Source organism: Myotis lucifugus, unplaced genomic scaffold, assembly GCF_000147115.1.
Source record: "Myotis lucifugus unplaced genomic scaffold, Myoluc2.0 scaffold_25, whole genome shotgun sequence".
NCBI classification, from domain to species: domain Eukaryota; kingdom Metazoa; phylum Chordata; class Mammalia; order Chiroptera; family Vespertilionidae; genus Myotis; species Myotis lucifugus.
In genome coordinates this window covers 4,424,968-4,443,070 of record NW_005871073.1, presented here as the reverse complement: position 1 = coordinate 4,443,070, position 18,103 = coordinate 4,424,968, and the positions used below count along the sequence as shown (strand labels likewise).

Sequence of the window (18,103 nt, the reverse complement as noted above, 5' to 3'; positions counted from 1 at the left end):
AATCATACTCCAAGCCTAATTTTCACAGCATTAAGATTTTGCAAAAGAACTACAAAGCTATTGCAATCAACTACTTACATGTAGAAAACCAAACATGGGTATTAATGGGGAACAAAATTATCTATCCAGAAACACTCCCTAAAATTTACTTTAAAAATAACTTTTAAATGATATTAAAATTGATCAAATGTTAGGTAATTTATCTTAAGCATCCTATATATTCATCTGCATTAAAAAGTACCCAGAAATCAAAATTATATTTCAAAAAAAAAGAATGTATTCCATACACATAAAACCAAACCAGTGTCCAAAAACAGACCTTATAGGTTTATTTAAAAAAAAAAAAACACGCACACACACAGGAACAATGGTCCATTTCTCCAGTGATGGACCAGCCACATCATAATCCTCCTCGTCTGGCATCACCAACGGCTCCCCAAACATCAAAGACAAATTCATCTGGGAACGCAAAGTCTCCAAGAGTTTTGTCAAGCGCCACAGCGAACTCATCTGGATTACGTTTGTCCTTTCCAGCTTCAAATATTGTGGTAGCTATCAAAAATAGATTTTAAAAATTATTGATACTTGAGACAGCATCAGAGGACTAAAAAAAATAGCATCAGGAAATTTACTTTCTAAAAGGAACATGCATAGTTATCACATATTTCTAGTACAAAAATCACATATCCAAGTAGCAATGATATTTTTTAAACGATCTATCCACTATACCCAAGTTTGCAGCTGCTACCGCTGCCCTCTCTGGAGCCATTGATTTGTTGTTCCACTCATTTATGCATTCATTGGTTGCTCCTTGTATGTGCCCTGACTGGGGATCACACCCATAACCCTGGTGTGTCAGGACGATGCTCTAACCAACTGAGCTATCCGGCCAGGGCTAACATGCTCTTGAATAGTGAGAAAAACAAGGACACTGACGTACACTGAATCAACCAATCTCTCCCCCTTTCTCTCTCTCTCCACCCCCCTCCTCTCTCTCTCTCTCTCTCTCTCTCTCTCTCACACACACACACACACACACACACACACACACACACACACACGCAGCTGTAAGAAAATGCTTGGTACATGGTTTTCTAGTACCCCAGGAAGGTCAGTAGCATTGTCTGGTGTACTGAGCCCAGGAACACCTTGTTCAGACCTGGTCTGATCTCATTTGCAATCTCTGGTTTGGGTTCCTTGGTCACAAAATGAGAAAAATGATGATTTAAAATCCCCATACTATACCCTGACAGCCCAAGCTGTATAATCTCACTCATACACGCATGCTGGCACACAGGGGAGAAAAGTGAAGAAAAAGTCCTACACACAATATAGTCCCAGAGTTGGCCCCAAGTCCAGTTATACATCCCTACATGTTCTCTCTCCATGACCATTATTACTAGTAATAATTAGTAATGATCATTGCTATGAATGATAATAGCTATGTCTATTAATTATGATGTGAGAGAAATTGTATACATATTAGAATGCTTTGACAACCCTATGAAGTTGTTATTGTACTCATTTTACAGATATAGAAATTAAGACTCAAAGTTTAATAATTTGCTCAAAGGCGAAGGCTTCAAGCTAATGAAATTAGGACTCGGACTCCCTATGGACTCTCATTTTTGTGCCTCTCATCAGACACTTGGTCAACAAATATTCAGCAAGCATTTACTATGGAAGGAGTACTATGGAAGGAGCTGGGATTAAAACCTGAGTAAGATATGGTGCCTTCAAGAAACTCCTGATCTTGTAGAAGCAATAAAAACACCAATTAGGCAGCTTCATAATTGTGTTGGAAATATTGTGTGTAATACAGTGCTCCATAAATCTTTTAAAAATCAAATTTGCTACAAAATTTTTTTATATATTTTATTGATTTTTTACAGAGAGGAAGGGAGAGGGATAGAGAGTTAGAAACATCGATGAGAGAGAAACATTGATCAGCTGCCTCTTGCACACACCTTACTGGGAATGTGCCCGCAACCAAGGTACATGCCCTTGACCGGAATCGAACCTGGGACCCTTCAGTCCGCAGGCCGACGCCCTATCCACTGAGCCAAACCGGTCAGGGCTGCTACAAAATTTTTAACAGAAATTGAGAATGCAGCATGCACTGAGCATGTCATGAATTTTTGCTAATACCTAAAGTATAAACATAGATTTGAAACATCCTTACAGGAGAAATAAACTGGCAAGATTATATTCTTTTTCATAAAAAAACTGTATCTCTGATTTAAGAGAAATGCAAAGGATCTAGGAAAACATATCACATTAACATAACCACAGCTATTAAAATGCTTCTCATCTGTTAACAATAATACATTTGCAATACACTGCAATGATATTTAACAACTGAATACAATTTGGGGAAAAATACTCCACTAAGAGTAGACTTGTTACACCACATGTAACAGCTAAGTGCTGACCTCTTGTGGCTATTTCAAGGATATCTTTATGCCGTTACCAATACTGAACAACTTTTACATTATTAATGACACTTATTTTGGTGATACTGATCAATCTGTATTTCCCACTAAGTTCTTAAATACTTAAAGAGAACTTCAGACATACAACATTACTGCAGGTGAAAAATCTTGGTATCAAAGTGTCAGAATCGAATCTCAGCTCTTAACATGTTAGCTGACTTTGAACAAGTTACCAAACTTCTCTGAATCTGTTTTAATAAAATGGCACATGGCAGAATTTAGATAAAGATTAACCACCAGCAGCCCTAGCTGGTTTGGCTCAGTGGGTAGAGTGTCAGCCTGCAGACAGAAGGGTCCCTGGTGCAATTCTGGTGAAGGGCACGTTACCTGTGTTACAGGCTCCTCTCCGGCCCGGGCTCTGGAGGCAACCAATCTATGTGTTTCTCTCACATTGATATTTCTCTCTGTCTTACCCTCTCTCTTCCACTCTCTCTAAAAATCAATGGGAAAATATCCTTGGGTGAGCACTAAAAAAAGAAAAAAAGATTAACTACCACCATTGTTAATTTAACCTTTAAATCTGTAACTGTATCTCTTTCTATGGAAGGTCTTCAACACTTATTTTCCCTAAGACTTTTCATAATGTCAACTCATGTCAAACAATCCACATGAGTCAAACATCAAAATAGAGCCAATGTAGTTTCTTTTAATGAAATCTATTTCCAAAACTTTATTGGCTTTACCTGAGAAGGATAACTTTTTATAATATTTATTGTTTTAACGTTACTCAAAAAAGAAAAATCATCCTAGGAAGAAATGTCACTATCTTGATTAAAATACCATTATCATATACTTTTAAAAGAGCTAAAAAAAAGCTTTATAGGAAAATATGACTTAGAAACTAGCACTCAGATTTCCTTACTACACATTTCTGGATCTCTTTATAAATTAGAAATCCAAAAAGTCCAAAGTTCTTAGAATAATCACCAAACTCCTAAATTGATATCACCAGAAAATATTATAGTTCTATATACAAATTACACTACATCTTAATATTCATTAAGAAATTTATATTATACAATTTCCCACTAAGTTAATGTTTCTCTCTCATCAATGTTTCTATATAAGGTCTTAATTCACAATCTTCCAGAACCTTTTTTTTCCCAATGGGTAACATTCCAAGGCAGTAGGTCATTTGAAAAGTCATAGTTCACAACTTAACTTTATAACCAAACAGAGCACTTTTATCTTCAGGGTTACTTGGTCCAGAAACTCATTTGAATTATTTTTCATTTTCAAATAGTAAATACATCCCAATGTGTTGAGGTTCTTGTTTGGAATGTGTTGAGGTTTTTGTTTGGTTTGGTTTGGTGTTTTGGTTTTTTGGGGTGTGTTTTTGGGGGGGGGGTTACTATTTTGTTTTTAGATATTTAATTGCCATATTACTTTTTAAATTTTTTAGTATAAACTCACATTAACATCTCCAGAATAACATAATATCAGTGTAATTTTCATTAAGAATTAACATTTCAAGTCCTGCTGGCATGGCTAAGTGGTTGAGCATCGACCCATGAACCAAGAGATCACTGGTTCAATTCCCGGTCAGGGCACATGCTGAGTTGCGGCTTGATCCCCAGGGGAAGGCGTGCAGGAGGCAGCCCATCTATCAACGTTTCTCTCTCAACAATGTTTCTATCGCTCTACTTCTCTCCCTTCCTCTCTCTAAAATCAATAAAAATAGCCCTAGCTGGTTTGGCTCGGTGGATAGAGCGTCGACCTGCAGACTGATGGGTCCCAGGTTCGATTCTGGTCAAGGGCACATACCCGGGTTGTGGGCTTGATCCCCAGTGGGGGGCGTGCAAGAGGCAGCCAATCAATGATTCTCTCTCATCATTGATGTTTCTATCTCTCTCTCCCTCTTCCTTCCTCTCTGAAATCATAAGAAAAAATATATTTAAAAAATAAAAATAAAATCAATAAAAATATTTTTTAAAGAATTAACATTTCTGAAAACTAAGAAACACAGGGAATACAAATAATTCATCTGTTGAAGCAGTTTCACATTTGTGATTTACATATCATGGTAATTAGATCTGAATGAGAGAAATTCCTAATTAACATGTTTGCATTCTTCAAATAATTACTTTCTTTGAACTTTACCTCCCTTGGTGACCACATGGCTAATCGTGTACAATGATAATGACTATTCATGTCATTGGAGGAACCTGCTACAGATGATTAATTATGAAGGGATTTCTATTAATTTATAAGAAATTTGCAAGGAACATCTAGTTCCCTGAATAGGTCAGAGTGAAAGAAAATTGATTCTTCAAAAACTGATTAATTCATTTATAATTACTTGTAGTACTGCCCAATGCTCTTCCTTATATACTATGTATTTTTAGTAACAAAGGAGCAAAACTAACTTACTGAACTATTCCCAATTTATATTAAATAACAATAAGGCCTATATGTAAAATTAAGTTTTAAAGTTGAGGACTGTTTTAAGTTTTCACCTGTTAGAAGTGGGGTTCTCCAAAGTTGGAGGAATCAGGCTACCTGATATCAAACTACATTACAAGGCCATAGTCATCAAAACAGCATGGTACCAGCCCTGGCCAGTGTGGCTCAGTTGGTTAGAGCGTCTTGCCATATACCAAGAAGTGACCAGTTCCATTTCCAATTGGGGCACATACCCAGGTTGCAGGTTCAACCCTGCAGTCAGGGTGCATGGAGGAGGCAACCAACAGATGTTTCTCTCTCTCTCTCTCCCTCTCTCTCTTTCCCTTCCTCATTCCCTCCCTAGCTCCCTTCTTCCCTTCCCTTCCCCTTCCTCTCTCTAAAATCAACTTTTTAAACACTTATTTAAAAAAAACAATTTATTAAGTACTTGATGCAAGCACAAGCACACACACAAGGATGCATACAGGCACAAACTCCACCACTAAGTGCACATATACTCTTTCCCCACCCAGCAGCCAACTCCTCTTCTTAAGGGAATATTTCTCTTTCTTCCTTCATAGAAGGCACCAGGGCTTTCACAATCTCAGCCTTTGTATTTCAGAAATTACTCTCAGCTCGAGAGGTGTGACCCAGACCTAACCATCCCCCCAGCCTCAGTGACTGGATCAAGTGGGCCAATCAAACCAGTCAGAGACAATCCTGAGCATTTTGTTTGAATGACTTGGCAAAGGCCCTCCCTCTTTCCCATTGTGTTTGACACCAAGATGTAGAGGCTGGAGCCTGGCAGTCATTTTGAGCTCATGAGGGAGGGCCTGAAGCTGCCAAGGGATACCATGGGGGCCTAAAATGAAACCAGAATGGAGACAAGAGAAATCACATCCTGATGATAGCATGAGAACTCTGGATCTAGCCATTCTTGAAGCCAGAATCTACTTCTGGACTTTTCAGTTACAAAAACCAATACATCCTCCACACAAACACCTTATTTTTTCCTTAAGTCGATTGGAGTTCAGTTTGTTGTTTTATTATTTATAACTGAGAAAGTCTTAATTGATAAATCAAGACTCTGACATCCTAATGGTGACATAAGAAATACCCAGAGAGCATTGCCCAGCCGGATTGGTCAGTGGTTAAGCGTCGACCTATGAACCACCAGGAGGTCACAGTTTGATTCCCGGTCAGGGCACATGCCTGGGTTGCAGACTCAGTCCCTGGTGTGGGGCCTGCAGGAGGCAGCTGACCAATGATTCTCTCTCATCATTGATGTCTCTCTCTCCCTCTCACTTCCTCTCTGAAATCAATAAAAATATATTTTAAAAAAATACACAGAAATTCACTGCTCAACTGCCCTTATCATTCATACACCAGGTTCATTTATCACAGGGCTTCATTAATCTTATAAATGTGCACAACTTGAATATAATAAACATACAATGTAATAGATGTGCAGCTAATATGTCAAATACTGTGTTTATGTATCATTTACAAAATTATTTTCGTATATATTTTTAAATCTATAAAGTAAACCTATAAATAAAAGTTTAGAACTGTTAACTTGACTCTAAGGCTTCCCAGCTGGTAAGTGGTAAAGGCCAGACCTTTTCATTATTCTTCATTATCTCTATTTTCATTATGCTTTTCATTACTATACAATTACTTTTCATCTTGAAAAGTATCATTGACTATCAATGCAAGAAAGATACAAATAAGCATTAAGTTCCATCAAATTAAAAAATAGAAGACTTTTTAAAATAGTATAATCTTACCTAATTCAATATCTCGAATTCCCATGTACATCTCAAGAAGATCATCAACCTTTTCAATTGCCTTAGCATTGTTTTCAGAGGGCTTTATCAAAGAAAAGAGAAATAAGCTATTACACTTGTATATGAAATCTCTTGAATGTCAGGGCACACATTGGGGGAAATCTGAGGTAGAGCCAGTTCATGGTTGTTTATTTCAGCTAATTAGAATGGAAATATATCTAGAATGTGCTCTGCAACTCAATACAAATCTTTACAATAAATACTAATTTTTAGTGTCAGTGTTAAGTGTCATGGATTCAAAGAAAGGCCAAGAACACAGTCTCCAAGTAGCTAACAATCTAGAAGGGGATACAAATGTAAAAATAAATAGCTATATGACAATAGTAAAGATAATTTTTAATGATATTTAAGGTACAGAGGTATCAGGGGGAAATAAATTTAAATCTCTAAGAGTCATGGAAGACTTCAGAAAGAAGGTGACAAGGATTGTGTTTCCAAAGATAAGCTGGAGAGGGTGCTGCATGTAGAAGGCACTAACTACGCAAAGTCTATTCGAGGTCGCAGAGTTTGATAAAAGATCATAGCCTGTCACAGGAACTTCAAAAAGTCCACTGTGATGAGAAACACAGTGGCAGACATATGACTAGATCCTAAGGGGTCCTGGGTGCCATGAAAAGGGCTCTGGTCTTTGTCCTGCAGGCCGAGTCTCCAAACCTTTTAACAGCTCACCCCAAGATAAAACATTTCTGAACACATACCCTTATTGGTTACCTTTTATTTAATTGTGTTATTTGCAGGTTTTATAAATTATACACATGTATTACCATATTAATCTATTATGGACATTATAAAATACACACACAAAAAATTTTATAGGGCCCTAACCAGTTTGGCTCAGTGGATAGAGCATCGGCCTGCAGACTGAAAGATCCTGGGTTCAATTCAGGTTAAGGGCACATGCCCGGGTTGCAGGATCGATCCCCAGTAGGGGCGTGCAGGATGCAGCCAATCAATGATTCTCTCTCATCATTGACATTTCTATCTCTCTCTCTCTCTCTCTCTCTCTCTCTCTCTCTCTCACTCTCCCTTCCTTTCTGAAATCAATAAAAATATATTTTAAAAAAATTTTATAAGGATAAAGTCATAATGAAATACTTTTAAAGTAACTTTTGTCTTATGTTTTAATGTTACTAAAACATTTCTGTTCTTCCTAAAACTGTTATTCAAAATTTCAGTGAATTGCAGTATATACAAATATCAAATCATTATGTTGGACACCTCAAACTAATAGAATGATATAACTCAATGTTTTTTAAAAGTTTCAGTGAAAAACATGATTGGATATACAGGGTGGGGCGAAAGTAGGTTTATATTTGTTTGTATAGAAAATACAATCTATATATATAAAAGCCTAAGCGACCGTTATGACCGAATGACCAGGACAACCAGTCAACCAGTCGCTATGACGCGCACTGACCACCAGGGGGAAGATGCTCAATGCAGGAGCTGCCCCCTGGTGGCAGTGCGCTCCCACAGCCAACCTCCCATGGCCGACCAACCTCCCACAGTCCCTCCCCCACCCAGACCCTCCCCCGAGCCGACTAGCCCTATCGCCCAATCAGGGCTGGCTGACCAACCTCCTGCGGTCCCTCCCCCCAGCTGGTCCCTCCACACAGCTGGCTGGCCAACCTCCTGCAGTCCCTTCCCCTATCTCTCCCCCCGGCCGGCAGGCCCCAATCGGCCTGACCTTGATTGGGACAGGGCAAGATGGCCCCAATCAGCCCTAATCGCCGGCCAGGCCTAGGGACCCCACCCATGCACGAATTCGTGCACCGGGCCTCCAGTAATTAATAAATATTAATACAAGAATAAACTGTTTTGCATACTCACAACTGTAAGCCTACATTTGCCCCACTCTGTATTTTATTATTCTTTTTAAATCTTAGTTTTATATTTAATAAAGTCTTGTCCTATGCTGTTTATTTCAATACTTGATTTTAAATGGCTTCATAGTTGAAAAATAAATGCCCAAAGATGTTAAATAACTATGAGTGCAAGTGTTAAATTCACAATTATATTGTAAAAGATTCATAATACTTTTAATATTGTCATAAATATACGTTGCTTTGTAGTCTCAAAACGTTTATTGCCAATAAAATTTTATTTTTATTTCCTTGAGGATATTGTTACAACTTTCTCATATTTTTATTTATATTCACTAAGCCTTTAAAACAATAACAGACCATACCTCACTCTTGCTTTCTTTACAGTGTCTTCTGAATGGTCAGTGTAAAGCAACAGGCTGTGCAAAGTAACTTAGGTGTTCACCTTTGTATCTACCCAGCCATTGTGTGAGTGACTACAACAAGTATTACAGAACTTCTCATACAAAATAGCCACAGGATTTCACTATTCCAAAAAGCTCTTGAGCTCATCCCCTTTCTTCCATTCACATTCTGATTGCCTGGGCAGAGCTCATCTTTTCTTTCCTTTTCTTCCTTTTTCTTTCCTTTTCTTTCCTTTTCTTTCCTATTATTTTCTTTTCTTTTCTTAAATGAGATATACTTGACATAACACTACATTAGTTTCCGGTGTACAACACAATAATGGGATATATGTAGGCATTGCAAAATCATCACCACAATAAATCTAATTCATATGCATCACCACCCATAGTTACAACTTTTTATTTCTTGTGATGAGAACTTCTAAGATCTACGCTCTTAGCAACTTTCAAATATACAGCACAGTATTATTAACCACAGTCACCATGCTGTGCAGTACATCCCCAGGACATATTTATAATTGGAAGTTGGTTCCTTTTGATCACCTTTACCCATTTTGCCCATCCCCCACACTGCCTCTAACAACCACCGTTCTGTTCTCTATGCCTATGAGTTTAGTTTTGTTTTCTTTTTCTTTAGAATCAACATATAAGTGAGAGCATGTGGCATTTTTCTTTGTCTGATTTATTTCACTTAGCATAATGCCCTCAGGGTTCATCCATGCTGTCACAAATGGCAGGATTTCCTTTTTTTAAGGTTGAATAATATTCTCCATCTTTTCTTATTTGCAAGGGTTTCCTTTTTTGTCTCTCTGCCTACAATCTTCCCTCTCAAACCCATCCTGCTCAACAACTCATCCCCCAGAACCAAGGGATTTTTCTAAAATGCACAATTGTGCTGCTCCCCTCATACTTCCTAAATGGCTCCCCCATGATCCATGGACCCTGACATCCTGACCCAGGCCTATACCTCCAGCCTCACCAACCCCACCACGAACTTCCAGCACTCACACTCCAATCCCATGGACACTATAAGGCCCCCAAACCCATGATTGCTTCATGCCTGGAACACTCTTCTCACCACCTTGAACCGATCATTTCTTCTGGAGGGAACTCTCTCTGACCTCCCCTCTCCCCCGATCCCTGACAGCAGCTGATCAGCCCCTGCTTTGGGACCTTAACCCTATGGCTCTGGTGTGTAATCACTTCTTTTCATGTCTCTCTCCTTTTAAAGGAAAGCACAGTCTTTGTTCATCTTGGTATCCTATCACCAGCACCTGGACCATGCCTGTCTCCACAACATATATTAAATAAATTAGGTGGAGTATTGTTCACAAAATCATCATCACAATAAGTCTAGTTAACATCAGAAGTGGTGCTAGGTTATGAGGGGATTTTTTTTAATCCTATAAACCAGTGGTTCTCAACCTTCCTAATGCTGTGACCCTTTAATACAGTTCCTCATGTTGTGGTGACCCCCAACCATAAAATTATTTTCGTTGCTACTTCATAACTGTAATTTTGCTACTGTTATGAATTGTAATGTAAATATCTGATATGCAGGATGTATTTTCATTTGTTACAAATTGAACATAATTAAAGCATAGTAATTAATCACAAAAACAATATGTAATTATAGATGTGTTTTCCGATGGTCTTAGGTGACCCCTGTGAAAGGGTCGTTTGACCCCCAAAGGGTCTCGACCCACAGGTTGAGAACCACTGCTATAAACCCTTTAGTATGTGAAATAGATCGTAAGTTATTTGTATCAAATTTAATGTTAGTGCCGAAACCGGTTTGGCTCAGTGGATAGAGCATCGGCCTGCTGACTGAAGGGTCCCAGGTTCGATTCTGGTCAGGGGCATGTACCTTAGTTGTGGGCACGTCCCCAGTGCGGGGTGTGCAGGAGGCAGCTGATGGATGTTTCTCTCTCATCGATGTTTCTAACTCTCTATCCCTCTCCCTTCCTCTTTGTAAAAAATCAATAAAATATATTTTTAAAAATAAATAAATAAAATAAATTTAATGTTAGCACCAAACTAGCTTTTTCCTTCCATTATGAGCTATTTTAATTGCCCTGTTTAATGAAATAGGCTGTGCGAATAGGAATGGAGTTTTAGACGTTTATCTTTCAATAAATCTTTCCTACCTCCCCACATGGATCTTCAGTTTCTCTTCATTCCAGCAGCTCATACAAAGCCGGTGTTCAAAAATATTAGCCATGTTAACTATCAGAAGACACTTCTCCTGCAGGGACCTGGAGCTTCCCCTGCTTCCTGTGCAGACCAGCCTCATCCCCCTAACTGCTCACTGTGAGCTCCCTCCCACTATTGTTCCATTCTCTTACACGTTCCTGTCTCCCACTGAGGTGTGTTCATTCATTCAATACACATGTAATAGACTTCAGCAATATGCCCCATAGTGTGCTGGGCACAGGAAAGGTAAAGACTCGGAATGACCAGAAGTCACTGCCCTGGATTTTGGTTTTTGTTTTTCACATACTTCATCATATCTCACTCTCAAAATGCCTTTGACCCTCCAAATCTCTTCATTGCCCTTTGCCTCCAAATCAATCCTTTCAGACATTCAGGACCAAGTCACCTGACTCAAAATCTCCCCCTAGATTCCCCAAAACTCACAACACCCTGGGTGACTCAAACATTCAGAAGGATAATCTTGGCCTCATGGTTCCTTGAGTATCTGCCCCATCAAGCCACCCCCATGGCTGACTCTAACCATGGTCACCCCACAAGCTCTGGGATCCTGGTCTGTAGAAAGAGCCTCCTAATGGCTCACCTGTCTCACTCTTTTGCTCTTCAAACACCTGGGGGATCCTCGGACAATAAGCGCACACAGGGGGACTAGACGGGCCCAGTGCCTGGGCCCCTGCCTTTGGAAGCCCCCTGGCCTCAGACACCTGCCTCATCTCCCCTGTGCCCACAGAACAACCGCCACATCACCGCTGTCTTTGCTGCTGTGAGTGGGCCTGACCTGCCACTTGCCACTTTGAATCCTGCCCCTCACCCCTGCTGCCCTCCTGGTCCACCCTTCCTCCTTCCATTTGTCTCTTCTACTTCTGGTGTTTTTCACTCCACTACTGACCCAGTTAATCAGTGAAACCCTCCCTCTGCTCAAGCTTAAGTGAATCATTTGTTAATTCATTAATTCAGCAAAGATTTGAGCTCCTTTGTTGTGTCAGGTACTATTATTCTAGGTGCTGGGACACCACAGTGAACAAGACATGTGAGCAAAGGAGCCAGACAATAGACAAAAAGGACACAAGGAGACAATGAGTCCTATTGTGTTTCCTGCTTTGAAGAAAAGTAAAGGAAGAAAAATTAGGCAGTGGGAGGGGCGGCAGGAATAGCTCTTTATACAAGATACTCAGAAGCATCCTTTCAGAGAAGGTGATATGTGGGCAGAAACCTGAAGAAGGCCAGAGCAGGAGTCATGCTCACAAAGCATTCTGGGAGAGGAAACAGCGGTACAAAGACCCTGCGGTGACAGCATACGTCTGGCCTGTCTGGGGAGAGCAAGGAGACTCAGGTGGCTGACAGAGAGGAAGACAGGAACCGTGGAGGGAAATGAGATCAGAGAAGCAATGCAGAGTTGGATCATGTCAGTCATGCGGAGGAATTCGGCTTTTATCCAGAGTAACATGGGAAGCTAATGGAGGGTTCTGAACAGAAAAGAAATTTAACCTCATTGGTGTTTTTGAATGAAAATTCTGGCTGCTGTGCTGAGCGCAGAGGGAAGAGGGCCAGGGTGAACACAGGAAGACTGACCAGGTGATTGTAATGTTCACGATAAGACATGGTGCCTTGGACCCAAGTGGTGGGAGTAGAGGTGGTGAGTTGTTTTTGGATTCTGGCCTATTGTGGACGCAGATCCACCAGGATTTGCTGATGGGAGGGATGTGGGACATGACAGAGAACAGACAAAGATGACTATAGAATGTTTCACCTGAGGGGACTGGAATTCATGCATATTATCTTTTATTACCAAAATCGGAAGTATATTTACTCCTACACGTGGCTCTGAGACTTTCCTTGGCTCTCAGAGCTTTGGCTGATATCTTAAACATTTTGAGCCAGTCCAGATGTCCACAGACTTTAGGAAAAAAAAGTTGTCTGCAGGAAGCTCAGGATTGCTTTGGATCACAGTCTCTTTGCATACACTTAGTTTCTATATTCCTTCTTAAATCCTTCGATAATTTTAATATTGGTAAGTAGGCAATGAATTAAAGTCTGTGCTTTAACTGGAATGTATGGCACCTTATTTAACCTCATGGTTTTACCTTTCTTTTCAGCTCTAATAACCATAAATGCCCGTACGTGTCCAAGCAGAATGAGGACTAAATGAACATAACATACCACTTCTTCCACAGTGGCAGGACCTTTTGACCTCAGGCGAAGTGTCCCCCTTCCGGTACCAATTTTTCCTGTTGAGGTATTTCCAGCTTTGGACCTTGGCTCTATTTCTGTAGGGATAAAATAGATGGGGAAAAGTGCATGTATTTAGAAAGAATTCCAACAGACTGCTGTAAAAGCTAAAGTATTTGCCATCACAAAACTATGTACAATGATTGTAGAGATTTGATAAAAGGTGTGCGTCCTTACAGAATTCCCCAAACAAATTCACCTGCCATTCAGGAGTCTCAGATGGGAGTCTCTAAGAGAGGTCTGGCTACAAAGGGAAAAGGAAAATATTTGAAATGTACAGATGGGAAAGACTGGAAGTTATGAGGAATAAATAAAATAGTTGGCTTCTTCAAGGTCATGAAGCAGAAAAAGAGCCACATCTTGATTTGAGGAGCAGAAACACTCTTATATGAGTACCCACCTTCTGTTTGATGCTTCGTACACAAACCCATGTGGTACTCACACCAGTCTATGAGGCGAGGTACAGCCCTCACTTCACAGAAAAGGAAACTAAGCTCATTGAGGCAGAGCTGGGATGCAAACCCACGTCTGTGGTCCCGAAGTCTGTAAGCTTTCCTCAACGACACTCCAGCACCACACCTCTTGGAAGCACGAGGGATGAATTCAGAGGTGGCACAATGAGAGAAGGAGGTTCTGAAGAGAAAGAGGCTGGGAACAGGATCCAAGGAAGGCGTCCCCTCGGGAGGCAGGCAAGAGACAGGGAGCGCGTCCAGGGGCAGCCACTGCTTTCCTTATCCTTGGTTTGTGTCTGTGTTTTATTTTTGGTTTTGATTTTTCAAGTCACAAAGAGTCCCGCCCGCCCCAATACCGAGCAGTAACATAAATGAGTGAAAGAGTAGGGTGGGACTGAGGATAGCTGGAGAGGCATGCCCTACCCTGGCCACTGCAATAACTTGTTCCCTGTGGGAATGTAGGCCCTTCTTAGCCAGACCTACTTGTTTGCAAAGAAACTGTATACTCAGTTTTTTTACAAATCTCCTGATTTTAAGTTTTGGCCATTGAGTCAAACTTTAAAAAACATTTTGCCAAAAATAAAGGAGATCTGCCCTGGCCGGTTTGGCTCAGTAGTTAAAGCATCGGTCTTGGACTGGAGGGTCACGGGTTCCATTCCTGGTCAAGGGCATGTACCTTGGTTGCAGGTTCAATCCCTGGCCCCAGTCAGGATACAAGCAGGAGGCAACAAATTGATGTGTCTCTCTCACGTCGATGTTCCCCCCCCCCCCTCTCTCTCTCTCTCTCTATATATATATATATATATATATATCCTATCTAATAAAAGAGAAACATGGTAATTAGCTGTACGGCCACTACCCTTCCCATTGGCTAATCAGGGAGATATGCAAATTAACTGCCAGCCAAGATGGCGGCCGGCAGCCAGGCAGCTTAAAGCTAACAGGAGGCTTGCTTGCTTCAGTGATGGAGGACTCCAACGTTCCCCGCCTGCCGCTGCCGGCCTCTGAGCTTGCAGTTTGAAACATTGTAACAAATATAGAAGCTAAACAAAACCCCAGAAACCTCCTTTCAGTCAGCCAGGATCTCAGAGCTGGAATCGCAACAAAGTTTCAAATACAGAAGGTAAACAAAGGCCAGAAACCTGCTTTCAGCAGCCGAGCCTCAGAGAGAAAGCCGGCTCTCAGCTCCAGTGACAGCCATAGAAGGTAAATAAATGCCAGAATAAAAAGAAAGAAAAAAAGGAGAGGTTTGGAGCTTCAGTCGCCCGCCAGCCTGAAAACAGCCCTCAGCCCCTCACCCAGACTGGCCAGGCACCCCAGTGGGGACCCCCACCCTGAAGCAACAAGATGGTGGCTAATTTGCATACTGAAGGCAGGCGGCAGCAGGGAAGGCTGTCTGCGGTCTGGGACCCAGATCTGTGACCCTGCCAGGTGGGGGGCACCGCGGGAGGCTGTCCACGGTCCCAGGACCCAGATCTGTGACCCTGCCAGATGGGGGGCACTGCTGGAGGCTGTCCGCAGTCCAGGACTCGGATCTGTGACCCTGCCGGGTGGGGCAGCAGTGCTTGAGGCTGTCCGCTGTCCCGGGACCCGGATCTGTGATCCTGCCAGGCGGGGGGCAGCGCTTGAGGCTGTCCGCGGTCCCGGGACCCGGATCTGTGACCCTGCCGGGCGGAGGGCAGTGCTTGAGGCTGTCTGCAGTCTCGGGACCCAGATCCGTGACCCTGCCGGGCGGAGGGCAGTGCTTGAGGCTGTCCGCAGTCTGGGACCTGGATCCATGTCCTCGTGAGTGGGGCGGCAGTGCTTGAGGCTGTCCGCAGTCCGGGACCCGGATCTGTGACCCTGCCGGGCGGGGGGCACCGCGGGAGGCTGTCTGCAGTCCGGGACTTGGGTCTGTGACCCTGCCAGGCGGGGGGCAGTGCTTGAGGCTGTCCGTGGTCCCGGGACCCGGATCCGTGACCTGGTGGGCAGGGGGGCAGCACGGGGGGCTGTCTGCAGTCCGGGACCCGAATCTGTGACCCTGCCGGGTGGGGGTCAGTGCTTGAGGCTGTCCACGGGACCAAGACACGGATCTGTGACCCTGCCGGGCGGGGGGCAGCGCTTGAGGCTGTGCACGGTCCCAGGACTCGGATCCGTGATGCTTCACAGCGGGGAGGCAGCCATGAGCGCCCAGGAGTGACTGCGCAAGATCCGCCTCCTGGCCCAGAAGGTGCAGGATCTCAGGGACAGCCACCGTGGAGGGCCAGACTGACATCCTCCTGGCCGCACCACAGGAGTTTGCGGATCTGCAAAGCCAGAGGCCTCCGGTGTGCACATACCCCCCTGGCATGCGAACATCCCCCAGCACACTGTCACCCTCCCACGCCTGCAACAGTTGCAAACCAAGGCATGCACAAGTTCCCCCCGCCTCTCCACCGCACTTCCATCAACCAGCATGCCTAACACCCCCACAGGATGTGCACACATCCCCTCTGATGCGTTCACGTCCTTTGGAGAGTGTCTGGGTGTTCTGGGTGCTGAGAGTGGGCGCCTGTGAGATGACAGTGAGAGGGCAGAGTGGTGATGCCCTGTTCCCACGGACCCACTGCAGCTACGAGATCACCTCTGGGGGGTTAATGCAGGTGCTGAGGCAGGAGCAGGTGCAGACAGACACACCTGGTGGGCGCGGGCGGCCCTCTCTGAGGTGCCTTCGGTCAGTGTTCAAGATCAAGAGCCCAGAGGCAGAGAGGAATTCCGTCCTCTCAGTGAAACAGTGGGATAGTCGAGGCGACTGTAGAGGAGGAATGTGCACTTTGGGTGCCAGCACCCATGAGCGAAGGCTGCCCTGACTGAGCCTCGCTTGCATTGGGCCTAGCGCACTCCTCCAGGCAACGGGTGACAGGACATGCTTTTCCAAATTAATGAGAGAAAACATTGATTCTTCCTGCTGCCCACGAAGGTGGAAAGTGAAGTGGGGACACATGTGGGGAATGAGCAAGGTTCCCTGTCTGGGGGTTCCAAATCTGCTGTTGGTTTCTTTCCCCACTGACAAGAGATATACAGGGTGTCCCCCCCAAAAATGTATACACACTTTGAATACCTACTAATTCCAGTGGTTTTAAGCATAGAAAGAAACAACAATGGAGCTGTTATCTGTTAAAAGTGTGGGCACAAACAGGTAGTTGGACATTCCCTGAGGGGTCTCAGATTGGAGGGGGTGAAGGCCAGACTGAGGGGCCCCTTCTCCCCCCCCAACCCCCAGTGCACGAGTTTCGTGCACCCGGGCTACTAGTGTGTGTGTATATATATATATATATATATATATATATATATATATATATATCTTACCTAATAATAGACAAACATGCAAATTAACCATACCTTTGCTATGCCTTAAGCCACACCCACCAGCCAATCAGAGCAACTATATGCAAATTAACCCAACCAAGATGGCGACTGGCAGCCACGGAGCTGGAGCAAGCAGGAGGCTTGGTTGCCCCAATGATGGAGGAAGCCAAGCTTCCCGGCCGGCTGCTGCCTCCTCTCAAAGCAACAAAGTTTCAATTATAGAAGGTAAATAAACCCCAGATACCTGCTTCCAGTCACCATGGCCACAGAGCTGGAGCGAATAAAAAAAAACAAAACAAGGAAAGGCTGGGAGCTTCGGTCACCGGGGGGTTTGGTCAGTCTGAAAACAGCCATCAGCCCCTCACCCAGGCTGGCCAGGCACCCCAGTGGGGACCCCCACCTGAAGGAGGTGTGGGCAGCCTGAAAACGGCCCTCAGCCCCTCACCCAGGCTGGCCAGGCACCTCAGCGGGGACCCCTACCCTGAAGGGGCTATGGCCAGCCTGAAAATAGCCATCAGCCCCTCACCTAGGCTGGCCAAACCCCCATGGGGTGAGGGTCCCCACTGGGGGGCTTGACCAGCCTGCAAACAGCCATCAGCCCCTCACCCAGGGTGGCCAGGCACCCCAGCGGGACCCCCACCCTGATCCAGGACACCCTTCAGGGCAAACCAGTTGGCCCCCACCCGTACACCAGGCCTCTATTCTATATAATAAAAGGGTAATATGCAAACTGACCCTAACAGCAGAATGACTGGGAATGACTGGTCACTATGACACACACTGACCACCAGGGGGCAGACGCTCGATGTAGGAGCTGCCCCCTAGTGGTCAGTGCACCCCCACAGGGGGAGCTCTGCTCAGCCACAAGCCAGGCTGATGGCTGCCAGCACAGCGGTGGTGGCGGGGAGCCTCTCCTGCTTCCTCAGCAGCACTAAG

At 43.7% G+C, this 18,103-nt stretch overlaps 1 protein-coding gene across 1 annotated transcript in view; it reads right to left on the bottom strand.

Annotated features, from left to right (window-relative positions):
• Window positions 1-353: 353 nt before the first annotated feature.
• GIPC2 (GIPC PDZ domain containing family member 2) overlaps window positions 354-18,103 on the bottom strand; it is a 71,443-nt gene continuing 53,693 nt past the window's right edge. Inside the window, exons 4-6 of the mRNA XM_014453556.2 lie at window positions 13,320-13,426; window positions 6,662-6,743; window positions 354-552 (exon numbers count right to left, since the gene is read on the bottom strand). Of these exons, the coding sequence (XP_014309042.2) occupies window positions 401-552; window positions 6,662-6,743; window positions 13,320-13,426 (341 nt within the window). The 3' untranslated portion in view covers window positions 354-400. The remainder of the gene's footprint in view (window positions 553-6,661; window positions 6,744-13,319; window positions 13,427-18,103) is intronic.